The sequence below is a fragment of the Topomyia yanbarensis genome, chromosome 2 (genome assembly GCF_030247195.1).
Source record: "Topomyia yanbarensis strain Yona2022 chromosome 2, ASM3024719v1, whole genome shotgun sequence".
NCBI classification, from domain to species: domain Eukaryota; kingdom Metazoa; phylum Arthropoda; class Insecta; order Diptera; family Culicidae; genus Topomyia; species Topomyia yanbarensis.
Window position 1 is genome coordinate 371347373 of NC_080671.1, and position 20850 is coordinate 371368222.

Genomic DNA, 20850 nt, shown 5'->3' on the forward strand with positions numbered 1-20850 from the left:
TACAACCTAATTAGGTCTCCTGGGTGGGCACCCCACCACGTTCCGGTTATTGTACGAAGAAAGTTGATCCTTTGCTGGCATTTCTGTTTCAGATACCGAATATGGCATCCCCAAGTACCTTTCGAGTCGAACCAGACCCCTAGATATTTTACTGTGAAGACCTGAGCGATAGTTTGACCTATTAATTGAAGCTGTAGTTGTGCTGGTTCACGCTTCCTTGAAAATACAACTAGCTCAGTTTTCTCCGTGGAGAATTCGATACCCAGCTTAATAGCCCAAGCAGACAAATTGTCCAAGGTATTCTGTAATGGTCCTTGTAGATCGACAGCTTTGGGTCCCGTAACAGACACCACGCCATCGTCTGCAAGTTGACTTAACGTGCAGGAATTGTCAATACATTCATCAATGTCGTTGACGTAGAAATTGTATAACAGGGGGCTTAGACATGAGCCCTGGGGAAGGCCCATGTAGCTAAATCGTGATGTCGATAAGTCACCATGCGAAAAATGCATGTGCTTTTCCGACAACAAGTTTAGTAAAAAGTTGTTTAAAGTCGCTGAAAGACCATGCTGGTGCAGCTTCTCTGAAAGAATGTTGATCGAAACTGAATCAAAAGCCCCCTTAATATCTAGGAACACTGATGCCATCTGCTCTTTGCTAGCATAGGCCATTTGAATTTCAGTTGAGAGCAACGCAAGACAATCGTTCGTCCCTTTGCCTTTGCGAAAGCCAAATTGTGTATCTGACAATAAGCCATTTGCTTCGACCCAATTGTCGAGGCGGGATAGGATCATTTTCTCGAACAACTTCCGGATACAGGATAGCATTGCGATCGGACGGTACGAATTGTGGTCGGAGGCTGGTTTTCCTGGTTTTTGGATGGCGATGACCTTCACTTGTCTCCAATCGAGTGGGACAATGTTAGCCTCGAGAAACTTATTAAATAAGTTCAACAAGCGTCTCTTGGCAGAGTCAGGCAGATTCTTCAACAAGTTGAATTTGATTCTGTCTGGCCCCGGAACTTTATTGTTACACGACAAGAGAGCAAGTGAGAACTCCACCATCGAAAAAGGTGTTTCGTTCGCGCTATCGTGAGGAGACGCGGCGCGGTAAATCTTCTGTGCCGGGGCGGAATCCGGACAAACCTTCTTGGCGAAATCGAATATCCAACGGTTTGAATATTCCACGCTCTCATTAGTACTGTTTCGATTTCGCATACGTCGGGCTGTTCCCCAAAGAGTGCTCATCGATGTTTCTCTCGTTAATCCGTCGACGAACCGGCGCCAATAACCGCGTTTTTTGGCTTTCATCAAACTCTTCATTCGCTTGTCTAACGTCGCGTACTGTCGAAAACTGGCGGGTAACCCGTCGTTCCGGAAGGTCTTAAACGCGGCGGCCTTCTCTGCGTACACGTCTGAGCACTCTTTATCCCACCAGGGATTGGGAGAACGTTTTTGTATGTTCGCGCCGGGTACTGGCCTAGTCTGAGCTTGATTCGCGCTGTCGAGAATCAAGCCAGCCAAAAAGCTGTACTCTTCCTCCGGAGGAAGTTCTTGGGTAGATTCGATGTTGTCGGATATCGCGGCAGCATAGCTCTTCCAATCGATATTTCGTGTGAGGTCAATGGCCTTGAACCGTTATTGATTGAGACTACAATCGGCAGATGGTCGCTGCCGTGGGGATTAGGAATTACCTTCCACGTGCAATTTAACCGCAGCGATGTTGAGCAAAGGGACAAGTCTAAGGCGCTCGGGCGCGCTGGAGGAGCAGGAATCCGTGTCATTTCACCCGTGTTTAAAATTGTCAAATTGAAGTTATCGCAAAGATCCTGAATTAAGGAAGACCAGTTATCATCATAGAGGCAACCCCATGCTGTACCGTAAGAGTTAAAGTCTCCTAAAACTAGTCGCGGTGCTGGCAGGGATTCTAAGATGTCTTGTAGCCGTCGGTGCCCAACCGCGGTGTTGGGGGGAATATATATGGAAGCTATGCAAAGGCTTTTGCCTTTGGTTGTTACTTGACAAGCGACAACTTCAATACCTGTTATCGAGGGAAGGTTAATTCTGTAGAAGGAATAGCACTTTTTGATCCCCAAAAGCACTCCTCCATAGGGGGTGTCTCGATCCAGGCGAATAATATTAAAGTCGTGGAAGTTGAGATCGATGTCGGAAGTTAACCAAGTTTCACATAATGCAAATGCATCGCAACTCAAATTATTTATTAAAATTTTGAAGGAATCGATTTTCGGGATGATACTTCTGCAATTCCACTGTAGAACAGTGATCAAATCCGTGACCTCGTTCGATGAGTTAGCCATCGAAGGATACAATCGCTGAGAGGAGGGGCCATTTAGCAGTCAACTGCTTCAAAAATGTTCTCACTGTAGGGAGAAAAGCTAACATAAGACTTTTAATAGGATCAGTAATATTGAAAGTTTTTATTATCCACTCCACTATGTCCGAGAGTTTTATAATTCCAGTGCTGTGATTACTCTCGAACTGAAACAAAGGAACACTTGGGATTTTTGATGTTCCTGGAAGTGCTGGGAACTCCTTCTCTGAGCTTAATCCTCCGAGACCAGGAGCTAATTGCTTCGGTTTGGTTGCAACACTTCCAATAGATGTGACTTTCGGAGCCCCGTCAAGGGACACCTTCTGGCCTTTACAAGGAACTTTACGAGAGGAAATGTTCCTCCTCTTCCTATAAATTCTAGGCACCCTAGTAGATGTTCCCTCTTGTGGGTTACCAGCCTCGCCCTCGTCAGGAGGCAAGTGAGTATAGATGTTTGTTGAGGATGGTGGCGTAGCATTCTTTAACATTTCTGCGAAAGAATGTTTGGATCGTCCCGCAAGGGAACGTTTCAGTTTATCCCCGCGTAGTTTGTACGCGGGACATGCCGAGATATCATGCAGACTCTCCGCACAGTAAGGACACTTTTCGGCTTGCCTACTGCACGAATCATCTAGATGATTCTCTCCGCATTTTCCACAGCGGGCCTTATTGCTACAATGGGTGGCTGTGTGACCCAGTTGTTTACACTTTGTGCAATTCATGACCCGCGGCACAAACAGACGCACAGGCAGACGAACCCTGTGCAAGAGGACCGAACCGAACTGGCAAAATAACCTTGAATGCGGATTAACACTATTCTTTATCGCCTCACATAGCACTACGGACTAGAAAAAACAACCTCTGTCTCGATGGAGAGCTCGAAAACGAATGAGACTCGGATTTATTTCCGCTTTCTTCAACGGTATCTGAGCCGGTTTGTCTGTATTTTTTTCCATTTTTATTTCGTCTATGTAGTCACATTTTCTTTTTTTACATTTTAACGACATTCAATATGTTAGAGACTACTAGGGTAGGGAAAGTTATGCTCTATGGTACTCAAGTGAGAGCAAGGATGTGAAGTATAAGGTCATTAGAACAGGCTTCATACTTTACGGGCTTAACTTTTGTCTTCTGCTGATGGGGGTCGAGCTTAGACAGCATAACTACGAATCACTCAAGTCCATCAGCATGTCTCTTGGCAAAGACAGACTTGTCCCTCTTTACTGTGAGAACCAACAAAAGAAAAGCCACGCTAGATCACCACTGAAAACCTGTCGACGATTACCCAGTAATCTCTAACTAATTGAATGTCGCTAAATTGTCTGTAATGTTTCGTTAGTTTATATAACTGGCACGTATTTGCCTTTGATGTGTACAAAGAGTTCTCTGTGTAACTGTACTACCGCATTATCATTTTGTACTGCGTGGAAACATAAAATGGAATGGGTTGGTCCACCCGCATTTTTACAACAAACATGTCATTTGAAGTCCCTAGACAGTAGGTTTTCAATGTGTAATGGATTCCACTTCCCCGAAATACGACAGAAATCTTTTAATAGCGACTGTGCTGGTAGGTGGTGCCATGTAGTTTGACATCGATTTGTGAATCTTGAGTTTAGCGTTGTCACACTGAAGCATGTGTTTTTATGCGAAAAGAATCGCCTGGGCCAATTTGTTGAACGATATTGGCACTAAATGCTTAACATGGTCAAACTGGATAAAGGCGACTTCCATAAGCCTAAGCCCCAATTTCACCCCCATGAAATGTTCCTCTTTTCGAATGCTTGCTCTTATGCAAAAAGACCGGAAGTCGTTCGCCATCTTATTAGGACGAAGAAGCACGTTTTGCTGATGAGACTCGATTCATATTGATAAATCACCACAGCACGAATGAAAGTAACGGTTTCCTTTGTGCTTCAGACAATGCACACAAAACAAAAGTAACGGGTTTTTCGTTCGCTTTGCACTGACTCGGGCAGAAATAGAGGGCCCACTAAGTATCGTGACCGATTCCACAAGTTTGCTTGAAACAGGTTTGGCACGGTTTAAAAAGCCTAAATAAATAGGAAAATTCCAAAATGCGCTAAAAGAAAAATAAACAAAATAAAATAATTTTGAGCTTGTTCTAGCTACGACTACAGTCATTTAAAAAATCGTTGGATTATGTTTAAAAACAAAGATTCAAAGATTTCTTTAAATTTGAATATTGAGAATAATAAATACACTCATGAAAATAATAATTGATATTAAATCCAATATATATTTGAATAAAATCAGCAACTCACTATTCCACCCCTCTCCTTCCTACAGGAGCTTTTTCTGCGTACGGTCCTGCCTACCCACAGGGATCCTATTTAATGTGATTTTATTTTATTAGACGTGCTGCATGGCTAGCCTAAATTATCCCATCTGCCAAAGCCATAGAAGTAGTAGAGTCAGCTAACGAATCCCGAGCACACGCTACTTGACTGAGATTTTGCTGAGGTATGAAGTAACTAGCTAATTAATTAATTGGAATGGCAGGCAGAGTCACGTCTACCACAAGAAGAAGCAGATGGGAAAGTTTTCGGTTCAACTTCTGTATGCTGCACCTGAGTTAGCAGCGAACCCAAAATCTTCGCTCATACATTTTGTCGCCACATCCACCACCTCGGTAAGGTTAGATGAGGTTATACTGAAGGAGTTTTTTTTCCACGGTGGCTAGTTAATGGTAGGGTGCTGAAAAGGTTTCGATTCCATAAATTTATTATGCGCTATCTTGGACGTTGGTACGGAAACTTTAGTCAAAAGCCTTTTAGTCAATCCCAATAATATTGGCTACATAAAAAAGATAGTGATTATATGACCTTTGAGTAATTTGTACCGAACTTAAACAGGGCTAATATAAAGAATGAGATAATACACCGCCCTATCTCAAAGTCTACTTCAAAAGAACAACTGAAACTCACCTATCATAGCCAACGTGATAATCACCCAAAGATTTCCGTCCGGGACGAAATTCATCACAATGCACGAGATGCCGGCAACGACCATGTACAGGAATAAATTAACACGTAATCCGAGCTTCAGCACGACCACGATGCTCAGGCAGATTGCGATCGATTCAACGCCACCTGCAAGGACCTGCCGAGGGAGAGAGAAAAAGAGTAAGAAGTGGAAGAATAAAACACCGTGCTTAGTAATTCGGGGGATGTATCAAGGGAACAGTTACTGCTCATCGATTCGATGTGATTAGGTTTGATATAATCACAATTAATTAGTTTTGGGGTTAGCAGCATGTTTTTGGGTTGACACTAATTGAACAGCGATTGGTTATCTCTTGCTGAAATTGCACATAACATATTCCATCTGTGTTACGAAGGGAACATACTATACTGCATCTTTTGAATTTTGATTAGGTACATTTTTGATGTAATGGTTTTTCGCGCATCCATTGAAAGCCATTCCCTGCGAAACACGAATGACATACAAACACAGACATTGTTCCAATACGACGAGCTTAGACGATTGATATTCAAAGTTCGAGCGGTTTCTATATCTTTCAATTACACAAATGGTGAAAAGGATAGGATCCGCTGTCAACTTACCGTATTGAGATAAATGTCTCCCCCGAGATTGCTGAGATGCAACGTAATCCCGAAGTAGATCAGCACTATCCCGAACCAGATGACCAACATTAGGAGCGTCGTTCGGACAAACTTTCTCCGGAACAGATCGAATATTGACACGACATCTTTCTCGGTTTCGGAACCCGAAGCACTCAGCGTCTTTTCGTAATTCTGTGGCAGTTTGAAACCGTTCATGCTAGCGGCACCGTCGATGACACGCTTGAGTTCATCGATCCGACCCTTGGCCAGCAACCATCGGGGAGATTCTGGTAACCAGTACCAGATTAGCAGCAGCATCGCTCCAGGGGCACTGATAACGAACTGCATTGTTCTCCATTCGCGCGTGAAGAAAGCGATTCCTGCTGTCAGAATGTAGGATATTGCTACCGGCAGAATGTTCAGAATACCGATCACAGTTCGGTATTTTCCACTGACGAGTTCCACGACCAGCACGAAACTCACAACCGCGACAGACATCGATGCGAATCCGATGATGACGCGAAGGGCCATGTACATCTCCAAGGAGGTGACGAATCCCAGCAGAAAACCTGCGGAAAAACACGTAGATCGTTAGATTGGTGCCAGGTTCCATGTGTGTAGGTATTTTATTAGACTGATCATATCGTTGACACGTATCACACATTAGCCAAAATTGAACTTAAAGTTTGACACGGTAGTGTTTAGGGACATTAATTTCCAAAGCCGGATCAACAGTTCTCCACGATAATAATCTTCTCTTGATGAAGTTAATTGAAGGTTATTTTGGTTTTAAATTTTGGCTAAAGTTAGATGAATATTACCGGCAACCTTGAATGGAGTATGACACTTACTCATGTATGGTCACGACCGACGAGATCGCTATTGACGTTTGGTCGTTTTGCTACGGTTCTTTGTCCACAGCCTTAAAGTAGTAAGGTACGTGATTGAAAAGCATTTTTTTTGAAATGTCTAACTCTTAATTCACACAAAGTATGCGCAATTTTGCGATTAGTCTTGGGCAATATGGCACGTTTCGTTACACGACTGCTTTGGGAATTCTAGTCAGAGTTGCCGGTTCTGCCCAAACCAGAGTTAAAGTGGCGGTAAATTGAATTGATAAACAGTAAGGTATAATTTAATTTTCTACTCTCGTCGCACATATTCCGGTGTGTAGCGAATAATTCCTATTACAATGGTTGGGTGTAACGCGCTTTTTGTTGCAGCACACGATAATTTCAATGTGAGGATGGCTGACGAGAGACGGAAGATAAGGTAAAATTGACCGGCGGTCGCTGACGCCGGAGATATTGTCAATGTATACTTACTGAGATACGAAGTGATGAAAAATTTTATTGAGACGAGAGGTAATTGTTGGCTGTTTGAAATTTCCGTTAGTTTAGTCACCGCTGATTGCGGTGGGCTGTGACATGTGCTATGCTTTTACGACTACTCGAACGGTTTTAAGTAGTCTCGGGCCGTTAATCAGAGCCTTAATATTCAACAATAATTTTAATTAAACAATTTTTAGCGTTTATTACTTTGTTTCACCGATCGTTTCCGAGAAATTGTGTAAAACTAGAAAAACATCGTCGTGCGACCAGTCGATTGCGTATGTAAATCATAACATAGCAATCCCATAGCCTACAGGAACTGAATTGCTAGTCGCTTACACCGCAAGTGGTGTTTTAAGCGGTTAATAACGGTGAGTTTGAGGGAATCACGGTGTAATTAGTATCGCTTAAATACTCACTAATCGAATGCTTAGATATTCCTCTTTCATCTGAGAATAAATTTGAAACGCTCTATTTATTTTTTTAAGCACTTTGATGATTATTCTTGAAGATAGCGTTTCAATGAATAGTTCTTAGAAGATATCTTACTTTTAGAAGGAACAATTTCAAGACAAACAGTATCCTAGTCAAAAGAGCAATTTGCTGGTTAACGGGAGGTTATTTGCAAACTCGGATGCGCTACTTGCCCTTCAATTTGCCGGCAAAATGAGCGCAAATAGGGGGCGATATCAATTGCAACACCCGGGCCCCGTGGTGGTGGAGGAACGCTATGTGGGAATCTGAGCTGCAAGCAACCGGGCGGGTCATAGGTGGTGGATAATGTTTAGTCGCGATAGCAACTAGTTGTGATTCGCGACCCGAACCAGTAGCGGAGGCTGACTGCGGGTGGTGGTAGGACGAGGTAGTGGGCCCTACACGTTCTAGGCCTAAATACCACATGCCATAAAGCAGCCCTGACAAGGCGAGCCAGCGCCGCCTTTAAATAAGCGCTTAGCCCAAATCTCTCTCCTCCCGTGATCCTTAAGCATTACTGCAAGGTTGGCACAGGCCTAGCTAGCCGTCCATAAAAATAGCATGGAAGTTCAACAAGAAATTTCGGATGGACAAAATTGGCACAGACGTACGCAACGGAAACGGATAAGAGATTGGAAACTTGGGACATGGAACTGCAGGTCGCTTAAATTTATCGGGAGCACTCGCATACTTGCCGATATAGTGAAAGACCGCAAGTTCGACATTGTGGTGCTGCAGAAGGTGTGTTGGAAGGGGTGTACGGTGCGGGTCTTTCGCGGGAACCACACCATCTACCAGAGCTGCGGCAATACACACGAGCTTTTATGGTGGTGGGGGAGATGCAAAAGCGTGTGATCGGATGGTGGCCGGTCAGTGACAGAATGTGCAGGTTGAGGATCAAGGGCCGGTTCTTCAACATCAGCATAATTAACGTGTCCCCACCTCGGAAGTAGCAATGACGACAAGGACGAATTCTACGCGCAACTGGAGCGTGAATACGATCGCTGCCCAAGACATGGTGTCAAGATCGTCATCGGCGACCTTAATGCTCAGGTTGGCCAGGAGGTGGAATACAGACCGGTAATTGGAAGGTTCAGCGCCCACCAGCAGACGAACGAGAACGGCCTAAGACTAATCGATTTCGCCACCTCCAAGAACATGGCCATAAGGAGCATCTTCTTCCAGCACCTCCTCCTGCACTGATACACCTGGAGATCACCGCAACAAACAGAGACGCAAATTGATCATGTTCTGATTGATGGACGGCACTTCTCGGACATTATCGACGTAAGGACCTATCGGGGCGCTAACATCGACTCGGACCACTATCTGGTGATGGTTAAACTGCGTCCAAAACTATCCGTAGTGAACAGTGTAAGATAACGGCGCCCGCCGCGGTATAACCTGGACCGACTAAGGGAAACCAACGTCGACAACGACGCGCAGCATCTTTAAGCAGCACTGCCACCGGAGGAGGAGCTCATCGATGCTCCCCTTGAGGACTGCTGGACCAGGACTAAAGCAGCCATAAGCAGCACTGCGGAAAGCGTCCTGGGATACGTACAGAGGAGTCGACGGAACGATTGGTTCGATGGCGAGTGCCAAGAGATATTGGACGAGAAAAATGCAGCACGCGCAGCGATGTTGCTTCAAGTCACTCGTCAGAACGTGGAGTCATAGCGACGGAAGCGAAAACAGCAGACTCGTCTTTTTTAGGACAAAAAGCGCCGCCTGGAAAAGTCTGAGAGAGAGGAGATGGAGCTGCTGTATCGCTCTCAGGAAACGCGGACGTTGTTCAAGAAGCTGAATGACTCTCGCAATGGTTTTGTGCCGCGGGCTGAAATGTGTAGAGACAAGGAAGGTGGCATCTTGACAGACGAACGTGAGGTGTACAATGAGCATCTGAATAGTGCGCAGGCGGACAATCGGGCGTCCGAGGAGGACGATTATGTCAGTGTCGCAGCCGACTATGAATGAGGTTAACGAGGCTATTCAACAGCTCAAGAACAACCAGGTAGCTGGAAACGATGGTCTAGGAGCGGAACTCTCCAAGGTGGGTCCGGAGAAACTGACGGAAAGCATGCACCGAATAATCGAAAGAATCTGGGACAGAGAACAGCTACCGGAGGAGTGGAAGGAAGGGGTCATCACCCCGATATACAAGAAAGGCGACAAATTGGACTGTGAAAAATCAACGAACGACCAAATCTTTACTATACGGCAAATCCTTCGAAAATGCCGTGAATACCAGGTCCCGACACATCACCTGTTCATCGACTTTAAAGCCGCATATGACACTGTGGAGCTATGGAAAATGATGGACGAGAACGGCTTCCCTGGGAAGCTGACAAGACTGATTAAGGCTACGATGGATTGTGTAAGGTGCTGTGTCAAAATTTCGGGCGGCCTCTCGGGTCCGTTTGAAACACGCAGGGGACTAAGACAAGGCGATGGGTTGTCCTGCGTGCTGTTCAATATAGCGCTGGAAGGTGTAATGCGAAGAGCGGGGTTCAACATGCGGAGCACGATTTTCACGAGGTCCGGACAGTTTGTGTGCTTCGCTGACAACGTGGACATAATCGGTAGAAACCAGGAGACGGTAGCAGATCTGTATACCCGACTGAAGCGCGAAGCAGCACAAGTAGGACTGAAGATAAATGTGTCTAAGACGAAGTACATGCTGGCTGGCGGAACCGATCGCGATGGGGAACGCTTGGGCAATAGTATTACGATCGACGACGACGAGTTCGAGGTGGTTGATGAGTTCATCTATCTAGGCTCATTGGTGACTGCGGACAATAACACCAGCCGGGATATCAGAAGGCGTATTATCTCTGGAAGTCGTGCTTACTATGGGCTCCACAAAACTTTGAGATCCAGGAAGTTTCACCACCGCACGAAATGCGCCATGTACAACACACTGATTAGACCGGTGGTTCTCTACGGGCACAAAACGTGGACAATGCTCGAGGAGGATATGCAAGCACTCGAAGTCTTCGAAAGAAGGGTGCCGAGAACGATCTTCGGTGGTGTGCACGATGATGCCGTGTGGAGGAGAAGGATGAACCACGAATTTGCGCGACTCCATGGTGAGCCAAGTATCCGGAAAGTAGCTCAAGCTAGAAGGGTACGGAGGGCGGGGCATGTTGTGAGGATGCCGGATAACAACCCCACCAAGTTGGTTTTCACCTCCAACCCGGCAGGTTCAAGACGGAGAGGAGCGCAGCGTTCCCGGTGGCTGGACCAAATGGAGCAAAACCTGGCGAGTATCGGGCACCTGAGAGATTGGAGACAAGCAGCAACTGACCGAGTGACGTGGCGGAATATTGTGGAACAGATTAAATCATGTTAATATGATGTATAATCAGGAAATATAATATATCAATTGCAACATTTGGGCGGCCAGGTTACCCGCTAGCTATCCCCTCACGATAACGATAACGCGAACGAAACACCGTTTTCGATGGTGGAGCTCTCACTCGCTCTCTTATCATGTAACAATAAAGCTCCAGGGACAGACAAAATCCAATTCAAGTTGTTGAAGAATCTGTCAGACTCTGTCAAAAGACGCTTGTTGAATTTATTCAACAAGTTTCCTGAGGATAACATTGTTTCACACGATTGGAGACAAGTGAAGGTCATCGCCATCAAAAAACCAGGAAAACTAGCCTCCAATCACACTTCGTATCGACCGATTGCAATGCTATCCTGTATCCGGAAGTTATTTGAGAAAATGATCATTTCCCGCCTCGACAATTGGGTCGAAGCAAATGGCTTATTGTCAGATACACAAGTTGGCTTTCCCAAAGCAAAGGGACGAACGATTGTCTTGCGTTGCTTTCAACCGAAATTCAAATGTCCTATGCTAGCAAAGAGCAGATGGCAACAGTGTTCTTAGCTATTAAGGGGGCTTTTGATTCAGTTTCTATCCACATTCTTTCAGAGAAGCTGCACATGGATTTTCAGCAACTTAAAACAACTTTTTACTAGACTGCACATGCATTTTTCGCATGGTGACATCGACATCACGATTTAGTTACATGGGTCTTCCCCAGGGCTTATGTCTAAGCCCCCGTTATACAATTTCTACGTCAACTTCATTGATGAATGTCTTGACAATTCCTGCACGTTAAGGCAACTTGCAGACGATGGCATGGTTTCTGTAACGAGACCCAAAGCTGTCGATCTACAAGGACCATTACAGAATACCTTGGACACTTTGTCTGCTTGGGCTGTTAAGCTGGGTATTGAATTTTCCACGGAGAAAACTGAGCTAGTTGTATTTTCTAGGAAGCATGAACCAGTACAACTACAGCTTCTATTAATGAGTCAAAATATCGCACAGGTCTTCACAGTAAAATATCTGGGGGTCTGGTTCGACTCGAAAGGTACTTGGGGATGCCACCTAATGTATCTGAAACAGAAATGCCAACGAAGGATCAACTTTCTTCATATCGATTGCTCATTCAATGCGATATCTTGAACCCGGAGGTTATTGAAAATTTCGAAAGGCTTGTCGAGCTCCATCCTCAGACCCGTTTCATGTCCCCGTACTTTGACTACATGGCGCAGAATATTAATCCTTCTGCTTACAATCACAACCGTACCAATTTCTTTAATATTTTTGATTCTACTGTTTGCTTCGACACGTCCATGAAAGACGAGATTTGTGGAATTGCGGACCACATACGCCCGCAAAAGGTTCCAAACATGTTTTATAATAAATTCCGAGTAGTCGACTGTTCTAAGATGTTTTATACTAACGGATCAAACCTCGAAGGGTCCACTGGCTTCGATCAGTCAAAAAATCGCCGCTCGTTACAAACTCAGTGACCCTACTTCAATTTACGCCGCAGAACTAGCTGCTATTCAGCATACCTTTGGAGTCATTGACAAATTACCCGCAAACCATTCCCTACTAGCAATTTAGGTTTTATGGCACTCTTGAGGCCTTTCTGAAAAATTAATTTGCTCTGGTAGTGTGCTAGAAAACTAGAAAGGCTACTTGGATTACTTCATAGTCTCGGATAGCCTCAGTTCCATTGACGCTATCCGCTTGATAAAACATGGAAAGTTCTCCTCGTATTTTTGGGAAAAATACTGGAGCTACTTCGTGTTTTATCTGAGAATTTTTCCCAGATTACCTTGGTGTGGGTCCCTTCTCATTGCTCTATTCCGGCCAATGAGATGGCGGACTCTTTAATTAAGGTCGGTGCTCTATAAGGTGACATTTATGAAAGACCAATTTGCTTCAATGAATTTTTCAGTATTACTCATCAGAGAACCTTCGAAAGTTGGAAAACTTCGTGGAGGAAAAGTGAACTAGGATGGTGGCTATATTCGATAGTTCCTAAGGTATAGACGAAATTTTGGTTCAAAGCGATGGATGTGACACGTGACTTCATTCGTGTGTGGTCTCGAATCATGGCAAACCATTACACGCTGGATGCACATCTTCGGCGAATTGGGCTTGTGGATAGTGGTATCTGTTCTTGTGGCGACGGCTATCACGATATCGAGCACGTTGTCTGGGCGTGCACCGAGTACAGTTTTGCTAGGTCTCAGCTAATGGATACCCGAGGAAGTCCAACCAACTAGTTATCCCTACTTTTAAGATAATTGTAAAAATTGTCCCCTTACTTAAAAATTATTTGCTCCAATAATCTCCCTGCTAAAAATGTCAACCATTTGGCCATAACAACTAAATGACCCGCCCTAATCCTACGAAAATTATATACCCCTTTGTGTAGATATATAAAATAGCTATAAAATCTCCTTCGCCTTTAAGCTAACGCAAACGTGCCTTATCAAATAAACGAATTGAAAAAAAAACTGGTAATAACTAGTTTCACATCAAACATAGTATTGTCCCGAGCCGAATTTTATGCCCAGATGAAAATAAAATCTCTGCATTCAGCAATAAACTGAATAACATGAAATAATCGATTAGTTGTACCTGCAATTGCATTACAATACATTTTCAAGTTTATGTTTTAGTTTGGCCGCACTGCTGATTCTTTCCTGTGTGTTTGTTATGATTGTGGTAGTGAATCGAAAAAAAAATTGAGATAATGTGTAGCAGCATATTTCTCAATCACGTATTATAACACTAGGCTTTTGTAGTGAATTAATCAGAAATGAATTCTCCTACTAAAATAAAGGTATGTATCAATGCAATGTTTAATAATTGACGGCTCAGAGCACATACTTTTATTAAGCGCCGTTGCATTCTGTTCCGGTAACTATGTGAATGAAGCGAATTAGCAGATATTTCAAGAAAGTGATTTCATTTCAACTAAAAGTGGGGTTTAGAGGATAGTTCTAAATAGCAACAACAAATAAAGAATCTAATTTGAGCTTATTTTTGCACAACTGTTTTAGCCAAATAGATATTGTTATTATCCCATATGCGTGGTTCGTTTCTATTGCCGAAAGAGTCTGACTCTGACGAAGCGTCCGAAGGTACATCATTTGTTTTACCTAGAGGATCCAGGAAAAGAAAACAATCCTCTTTTCCCAAACTGCCAAGCAAGGGCCTTAAAATTTCTCCTCCAACAAATAAATTGCGGCCAAAGCTAAAGAATTCCGATGCAATACCGAAGCCAGTCCCTCCCGGTTTTGGTAATGTACAATCCAAACAGAACACCATTACTGGAAATAATAAAACTTCAACTTCCTCCGAGCCTCAACCAGGGACAGGTTTATTGAAATTTTCTGAAATTGTTGATTGGATTTTCAAAGCATTCAATATTTCTGAACCACTAAAAAGTATACTTTCAGCGTTCCTCCCAACAATTAGAACATTTTTAGAGCAGCTGATTGCTCAATGGCCCATCCTTGCAGCGATTGTATCTTTCAATGGGTAATTCACCTTCTACAATGAAAGATTCCATCACTGTTTTACAGTGGAATTGCAGAAGTATCATACCTAAAATTGACTCCTTAAAAATTTTGCTGCATAATTTGAAATGCGATGCTTTTGCTTTATGTGAAACATGGCTTACCTCAAACATTAATTTCAACTTGAATGAATTCAACATTATTCGTCTAGACCGAGACACCCCGTATGGAGGAGTGCTTCTAGGAATTAAAAAGTGCTATTCTTTCTATAGAATTAACATCCCCTTGTTTGCGGGCATTGAGGCTGTAGCTGTCCAAACGAATATTAAAGGCTATGTCTATCGCTTCTATATATATACCTCCCAAAGCTCAAATTGGACAACGTCAGATTTTTGAGGTAGTGGAATCCATGGCTGCTCCGCGGCTGATACTGGGAGACTTCAACTCGCACGGAGTATTGTGGGGTTCCCTCTTCAATGATAATCGATCCTCTTTGATATACAATGTTTGTGACGAGCTCAATATGACAGTTTTAAATACAGGCGAAGCAACACGCATTCCCAGACCACCCGCACGACCAAGTGCATTAGATCTATCTCTGTGCTCGACATCACTTCGGTTAGATTGCACGTGGAAGGTTGTACCTGATCCTCACGGTAGCGATCATTTGCCAGTCGTTATTTCAATTAACAGTGAATTAGGCCTCACGATTTCAATCAATGTCCCTTATGACTTGACGCGAAATATTGATTGGAAAAATACCAATCTTTAATTTCCACTTCTCTTGTTTCGACGGAAGAGCTACCACCTACCGAAGAATATGAGTTTCTAGCGGGTTTGATTATTGAAGCAGCAGAACAAACTCAAACGAAATGCAATCCTGGCATGATAATGAACAGCCGGCCTCCTAATCCCTGGTGGGACAAAGAGTGCTCGGATGCATATGGAGCTAAACAAGTTGCTTACAAAGAAATTATGAAACGGAAAGGGTGTACACGTGCAAACTTTGAAAATTATTCGATTTTACAAAACAAATTTGACAGTCTCCGTCGTGCCAAAAAGTCTAGTTATTGGAGACGTTTCGTTGATGGCTTGTCAAGAGAAACATCAATGAGTACTCTTTGGAACACAGCCAGAAGAATGAGGAATCGAAACGTAACTAATGAAAGCGAAGATTTTTCGAATCGCTGGATATTTAATTTTGCCAAGAAAGTTTGTCCAGATTCTGCTCCTGTGCAGAAAATCATTCGTGATGCTCCCACAAGTAACGATTCCATAGATTCGCCTTTGACAATGGTGGAATTTTCAATTGCACTCCTCTCATGCAACAATAATGCTCCGGGTCCAGACAGAATTAAATTCAACTTGGTGAAGAATCTGCCTGACCTAGCAAAAATACGCTTGTTGAATTTATTCAATAAGCTTCTTGAGCAGAACATAGTCCCGCACGACTGGAGACAAGTGAGAGTTATCGCCATTCCAAAACTGGGAAAACCAGCCTCCGACCATAACTCGTATCGACCGATTGCAATGCTATCCTGCATTAGGAAATTGTTGGAAAAAATTATCCTACGACGTCTCGACAATTGGGTTGAGGCGAACGGCTTGCTATCAGATACCCAGTTTGGTTTTCGGAGGGGAAAGGGAACGAATGATTGTCTGGCGCTACTTTCGTCAGAAATCCAACAAGCTTACGCAAAAAAGAACAAATGGCGTCTGTGTTCTTAGACATAAAAGGAGCATTCGACTCTGTTTCCATCGATGTTCTCTCAGAGAAAGTACATAAATGTGGTCTTTCACCAATATTAAATAATTATTTATACAACTTATTGTCAGAAAAGCACATGCATTTTTCATATGGCGATTTGGCAACATTCAGAATAAGTTACATGGGCCTCCCACAAGGTTCTTGTTTAAGCCCCCTTCTCTACAATTTTTACGTGAATGACATTGATAATTGTATTGTCAGCCCATGCACTCTAAGGCAACTGGCAGATGATGGCGTGGTTTCTGTTACAGGACCAAAAGCCATAAATTTACAACAACCACTGCAAGATAGTTTGGATAATTTATCAAGTTGGGCTTTGAAGTTAGGCATCGATTTCTCTACAGAGAAAACAGAGTTGGTTGTTTTTTCAAGGAAGCGTGATCCAGCTCAGCTTCAGCTTCAGTTGGTTGGTAGAACGATAGCCCAAGTCATGACCTTTAAATATCTCGGAATTTGGTTCGATTCTAAAGGTACATGGGGAGGCCACATTAGGTATCTGATAAAGAAGTGCCAACAAAGGATAAATTTTCTCCGAACAATAACCGGATCTTGGTGGGGTGCTCATCCAAGTGACGTGATAAGATTGTATCAAACAACGATACTTTCAGTAATGGAATATGGGTGCTTCTGTTTCCGTTCAGCTGCAAACACTCACATTATTAAATTGGAACGAATACAGTATCGTTGTTTACGAATCGCCTTAGGTTCCATGCAATCGACACATACGATGAGTCTTGAAGTTCTAGCGGGAGTTCTTCCCTTAAAAGATCGATTCTGGGATCTCTCCTCTCGTTTACTTATACGATGTGAGGTTATGAATCCACTTGTAATTGAAAATTTCGAAAGACTTGTCGAGCTTCAATCCCAAACCAGATTCATGACAGTGTACTTCAATCACATGTCACAAGAAATAACGCCTTCTAGTTATGTTCTGACATGTGTTAATATACTAGATACTACTCCCGATTCCACTTTATTTTTCGACACGTCCATGCAAGAGGAAATTCGTGGAATCCCGGATCACCAGCGCTCTCTGGAGATCCCTAAAATATTCATAAGTAAATACCAACACATTGACTGCCATAAAATGTTCTACACTGATGGGTCACGAATCAATGAGGCCACTGGCTTCGGTATTTTTAACAATAACACCTCGATCTCTTTCAAGCTTGCAGAACCTGCCTCCGTTTATACAGCCGAACTAGCAGCAGTTCACTATAGTCTGGAAATCATTGATACTTTACATCCGAGCCATTATTTCATCCTCACAGATAGCCTCAGCACAATTAAGGCACTACGCTCATTAAAGCTTGATAATCACGCTCCGTTCTTTTTGAAGAAGATACGAGAATACTTAACTAAATTAACAAATAAATCTTATCAAATTACCTTAGTGTGGATTCCCGCTCATTGCTCCATACCGGGTAATGAGAGAGCGGATAATTTAGCCAAAATAGGGACGCTGGATGGTGAATCTATGAAAGACCTATTGCCTTCAATGAATTTTATAGCGCTTCTCGTCAGAGGACGCTTACTAGTTGGCAAACATCATGGGACAATGGAGATCTGGGACGGTGGTTGCACTCAATTATCCCTAAAGTATCAACGAAGAGATGGTTCAAAGGGTTGGATGTAAGTCGAAACTTCATTCGTGTGATGTCTAGGCTCATGTCCAACCATTATACGTTGAATGCGCATCTCCGCCGTATTGGGATCGCAGAAGATATTCAATGTGCTTGCGGAGAGGGTTACGAAGACATTGAACATGTTGTTTGGTTTTGCACTGAATATCGTGAAGCCAGATCCCAATTAATAGACTCCTTACGAGCCAGAAGAAAACCACCCTATGTACCTGTTCGTGATATCCTCGCTTTACGAGATCTTACATACATGAGCCATATTTATCATTTCCTGAAAACAATAAATATTCAAATATAATTATCCCCACAATGTTTCTAGTTTTTTCCCTTGCTACCCACAAACAATTTAGATTTCCTCGCAGTTAGTTAAGTTAGATAAAACGATATAAATAAAGAAAAAAAATAAACAAAGATTACAAAAAACTATCAATAGGTTTACAATGAAATTCAAGAAAATAGAGTATAATTAAAATCATTCAAAATGATGATTATCCTCAGTGTTAGCATTAGAAAGTGAATTTTTTTTATAACGTGATAGTCTTTTTTTTATAACGTGATAGACCTTTGTAACATGTTATGTAAAAAAAACCCGGCGTAAAAAAGCTTTTGCAAATGCCGTGTCAAATAAACGTTTTATGAAAAAAAATATGCGTGGTTCGAAGGTAAGGTCACAATAGGCTCATAACAGATACATTACCCTATATTCCATCTAATGCTGTTAGACAGTCACCGCTCGATTGAAAGAAAGCTAAGTTTTTATTGGCAACTAAAATTTTCGAAGAATGTACAAATAGTGCATGCATACAATGCTTCGAAAAACTGTGCAGTCTCCGATGACAGCAACTAAGAAGTGAAGTTTGTTAACTTTTTCGTATTCCATATAGTCATTTTTTTATTTAAGCTAAATGAAAATTCATAAATTTGAGTTATTACGAATCTGTGAAAATTATTTTCTTTTTTGAGTTTAATTTATTATTTAAATGGACATCATTTATTTTTAACCAAGCTTCATGGTGCAATTTGGTCGCTGTATGGAGAATGTTTTATTGCCAATTCATACAGCCGTTTTTATTTGCATTCCAACCGACCACGAATCATAAACAATCGTTCTATTTTAATAAAAACACCTGCTTTGAAACAATTGTGTCATTCTCGGAATGCCATTGTTAGAACTAAATGTTGTGTCATTTGAATCACTAATGTTACTCGTGTCCTCTTTGTTTCAATTAGTTGTTGGTGTTGTGATAGTTCCTGTCACGATTTTTTGGTATCAGAATATCTACTAGTTATAGTACCAGAAATATAACTGTGAAGTTCGTTTCTCAATGGCAAATCTCGCTACAAAGATATATACATTGTGGAACAGAATAATAAATAAACTACGATATGGGTGCCCTCCGTCTTCTTGTCAACATCACGTTGCACGTGTCTCTCTACTGGTGCAACTAAGCAATTATCTCCCACACGCACAACCTCTAACGGTACACACACATATACCTAACAAATGAAACACACTCACCTGAAGCAGCTTGAATCAAAGCAAAACCCATCAGCGTGTGCCTTCGTCCGAATTGATCCGAAATCCATCCGCTTCCCACGCTGCCCATCGCGGCACCTGCCAGGAAGCACATCTCCACTATGCTGTTCATGTGTTCCCGATCGCACACCAGCCCGAACTCGCTAACAATCGTTTGGCCAAAGATGCTCGAATCGAACTCGTACCCAGCGCAACTGACCTGCCCCAACGAGGATGCATTGACCTTCAGGAAGTAATCGGTGAAGTTCAGCTCGGTCAACTGGCCGTAGGGAGCGTCTACGAGCGAACATCGACCTCCGCTGGGCTGCGTCAGGTTGCGCCACAGCTCGAGCGGGATCGTGCGGAGATGCGCGGGGCGGGCGCACCAGTAGTCGCGAATTGCGGCCTGTCAAAGGTGTTGAAAGAGAAGCAGAAAACAAAACAAAAACAAACTATTAATCATCGGGCACGGGGAAGCGAAATTGTTGCAATAAATAATATGTAGCCGCGAGCTAACAGACGGAAGCCGGTGAAACGACGACGGAAGCACAAATTGGATACCTGTGAGATGAGGTACGTATGGGTGGTGCGTTGTACAGAAGATCGGTTTGGACGATCGAACAGTCGAAAAGTATTGAATTGTGATCTAGGCGGAAGGCTGGGTTTGGTTTGGTAAGTTTGGAAATAATATTTAGTTTTATGTTGCATTACAACGATTCGTTTTTTTTTCTCGAACGAATGTGATTTGCATCCTCAATAACAACAGCAAAATCTAATGGGACTCGGATCCGTTCATTCGAACGTACCACATTCATTCGAAAAATCAACCCGTCGTAATGTAGAAATAAGCCTAATTATAGTAGCTTTGACACTATGATTTGGATTGCTATTTTTCTGGGTCAAGAATCTTTACGGAAACCACAAGTGAATGGTACGATAACTACTAGTAAGGGAATAGAAAATCATTTGAAAACGTCTGCATGCTTTCCAGCTGGCCGGCAATGCTGAAGTAGATACGCAAACAACCGTTTAACGCCCAGGTCGTACACTCGTAGAGGTTCTCGTTAAAATTCTCAGTCGTACCTACTGTCAACATTACCGGTACCGTTTTTATTATTCATTCAAAACAAATTGAAGGGGTATTGGGAGTAAGAAACTCATAGCACATATATATCAGTGCATTGTTTTTGTTACGTTTTGCTGACCATATGCTGCGCAACCGCATTATTTTTCTGTTTTTTTGTGAGTATTACTTTCAGTGCAATGCAATGTGGAAGGAAGTGATTAGGAAAGACATAGTTTAAGACTCGGACTTCCCCTGGAAATGTGCACCTTCATCGTGTACAAGTGCTACAAGCGCTCA

At 42.9% G+C, this 20850-nt stretch overlaps 1 protein-coding gene across 1 annotated transcript in view; it reads right to left on the minus strand.

Annotated features, from left to right (window-relative positions):
• The window catches only part of LOC131684528 (organic cation transporter protein), a 96552-nt gene that overhangs the window by 25639 nt on the left and 50063 nt on the right, over positions 1-20850 (minus strand). The window contains exons 2-4 of the mRNA XM_058967487.1: positions 19491-19893; positions 5919-6487; positions 5280-5454 (exon numbers count right to left, since the gene is read on the minus strand). Of these exons, the coding sequence (XP_058823470.1) occupies positions 5280-5454; positions 5919-6487; positions 19491-19893 (1147 nt within the window). The remainder of the gene's footprint in view (positions 1-5279; positions 5455-5918; positions 6488-19490; positions 19894-20850) is intronic.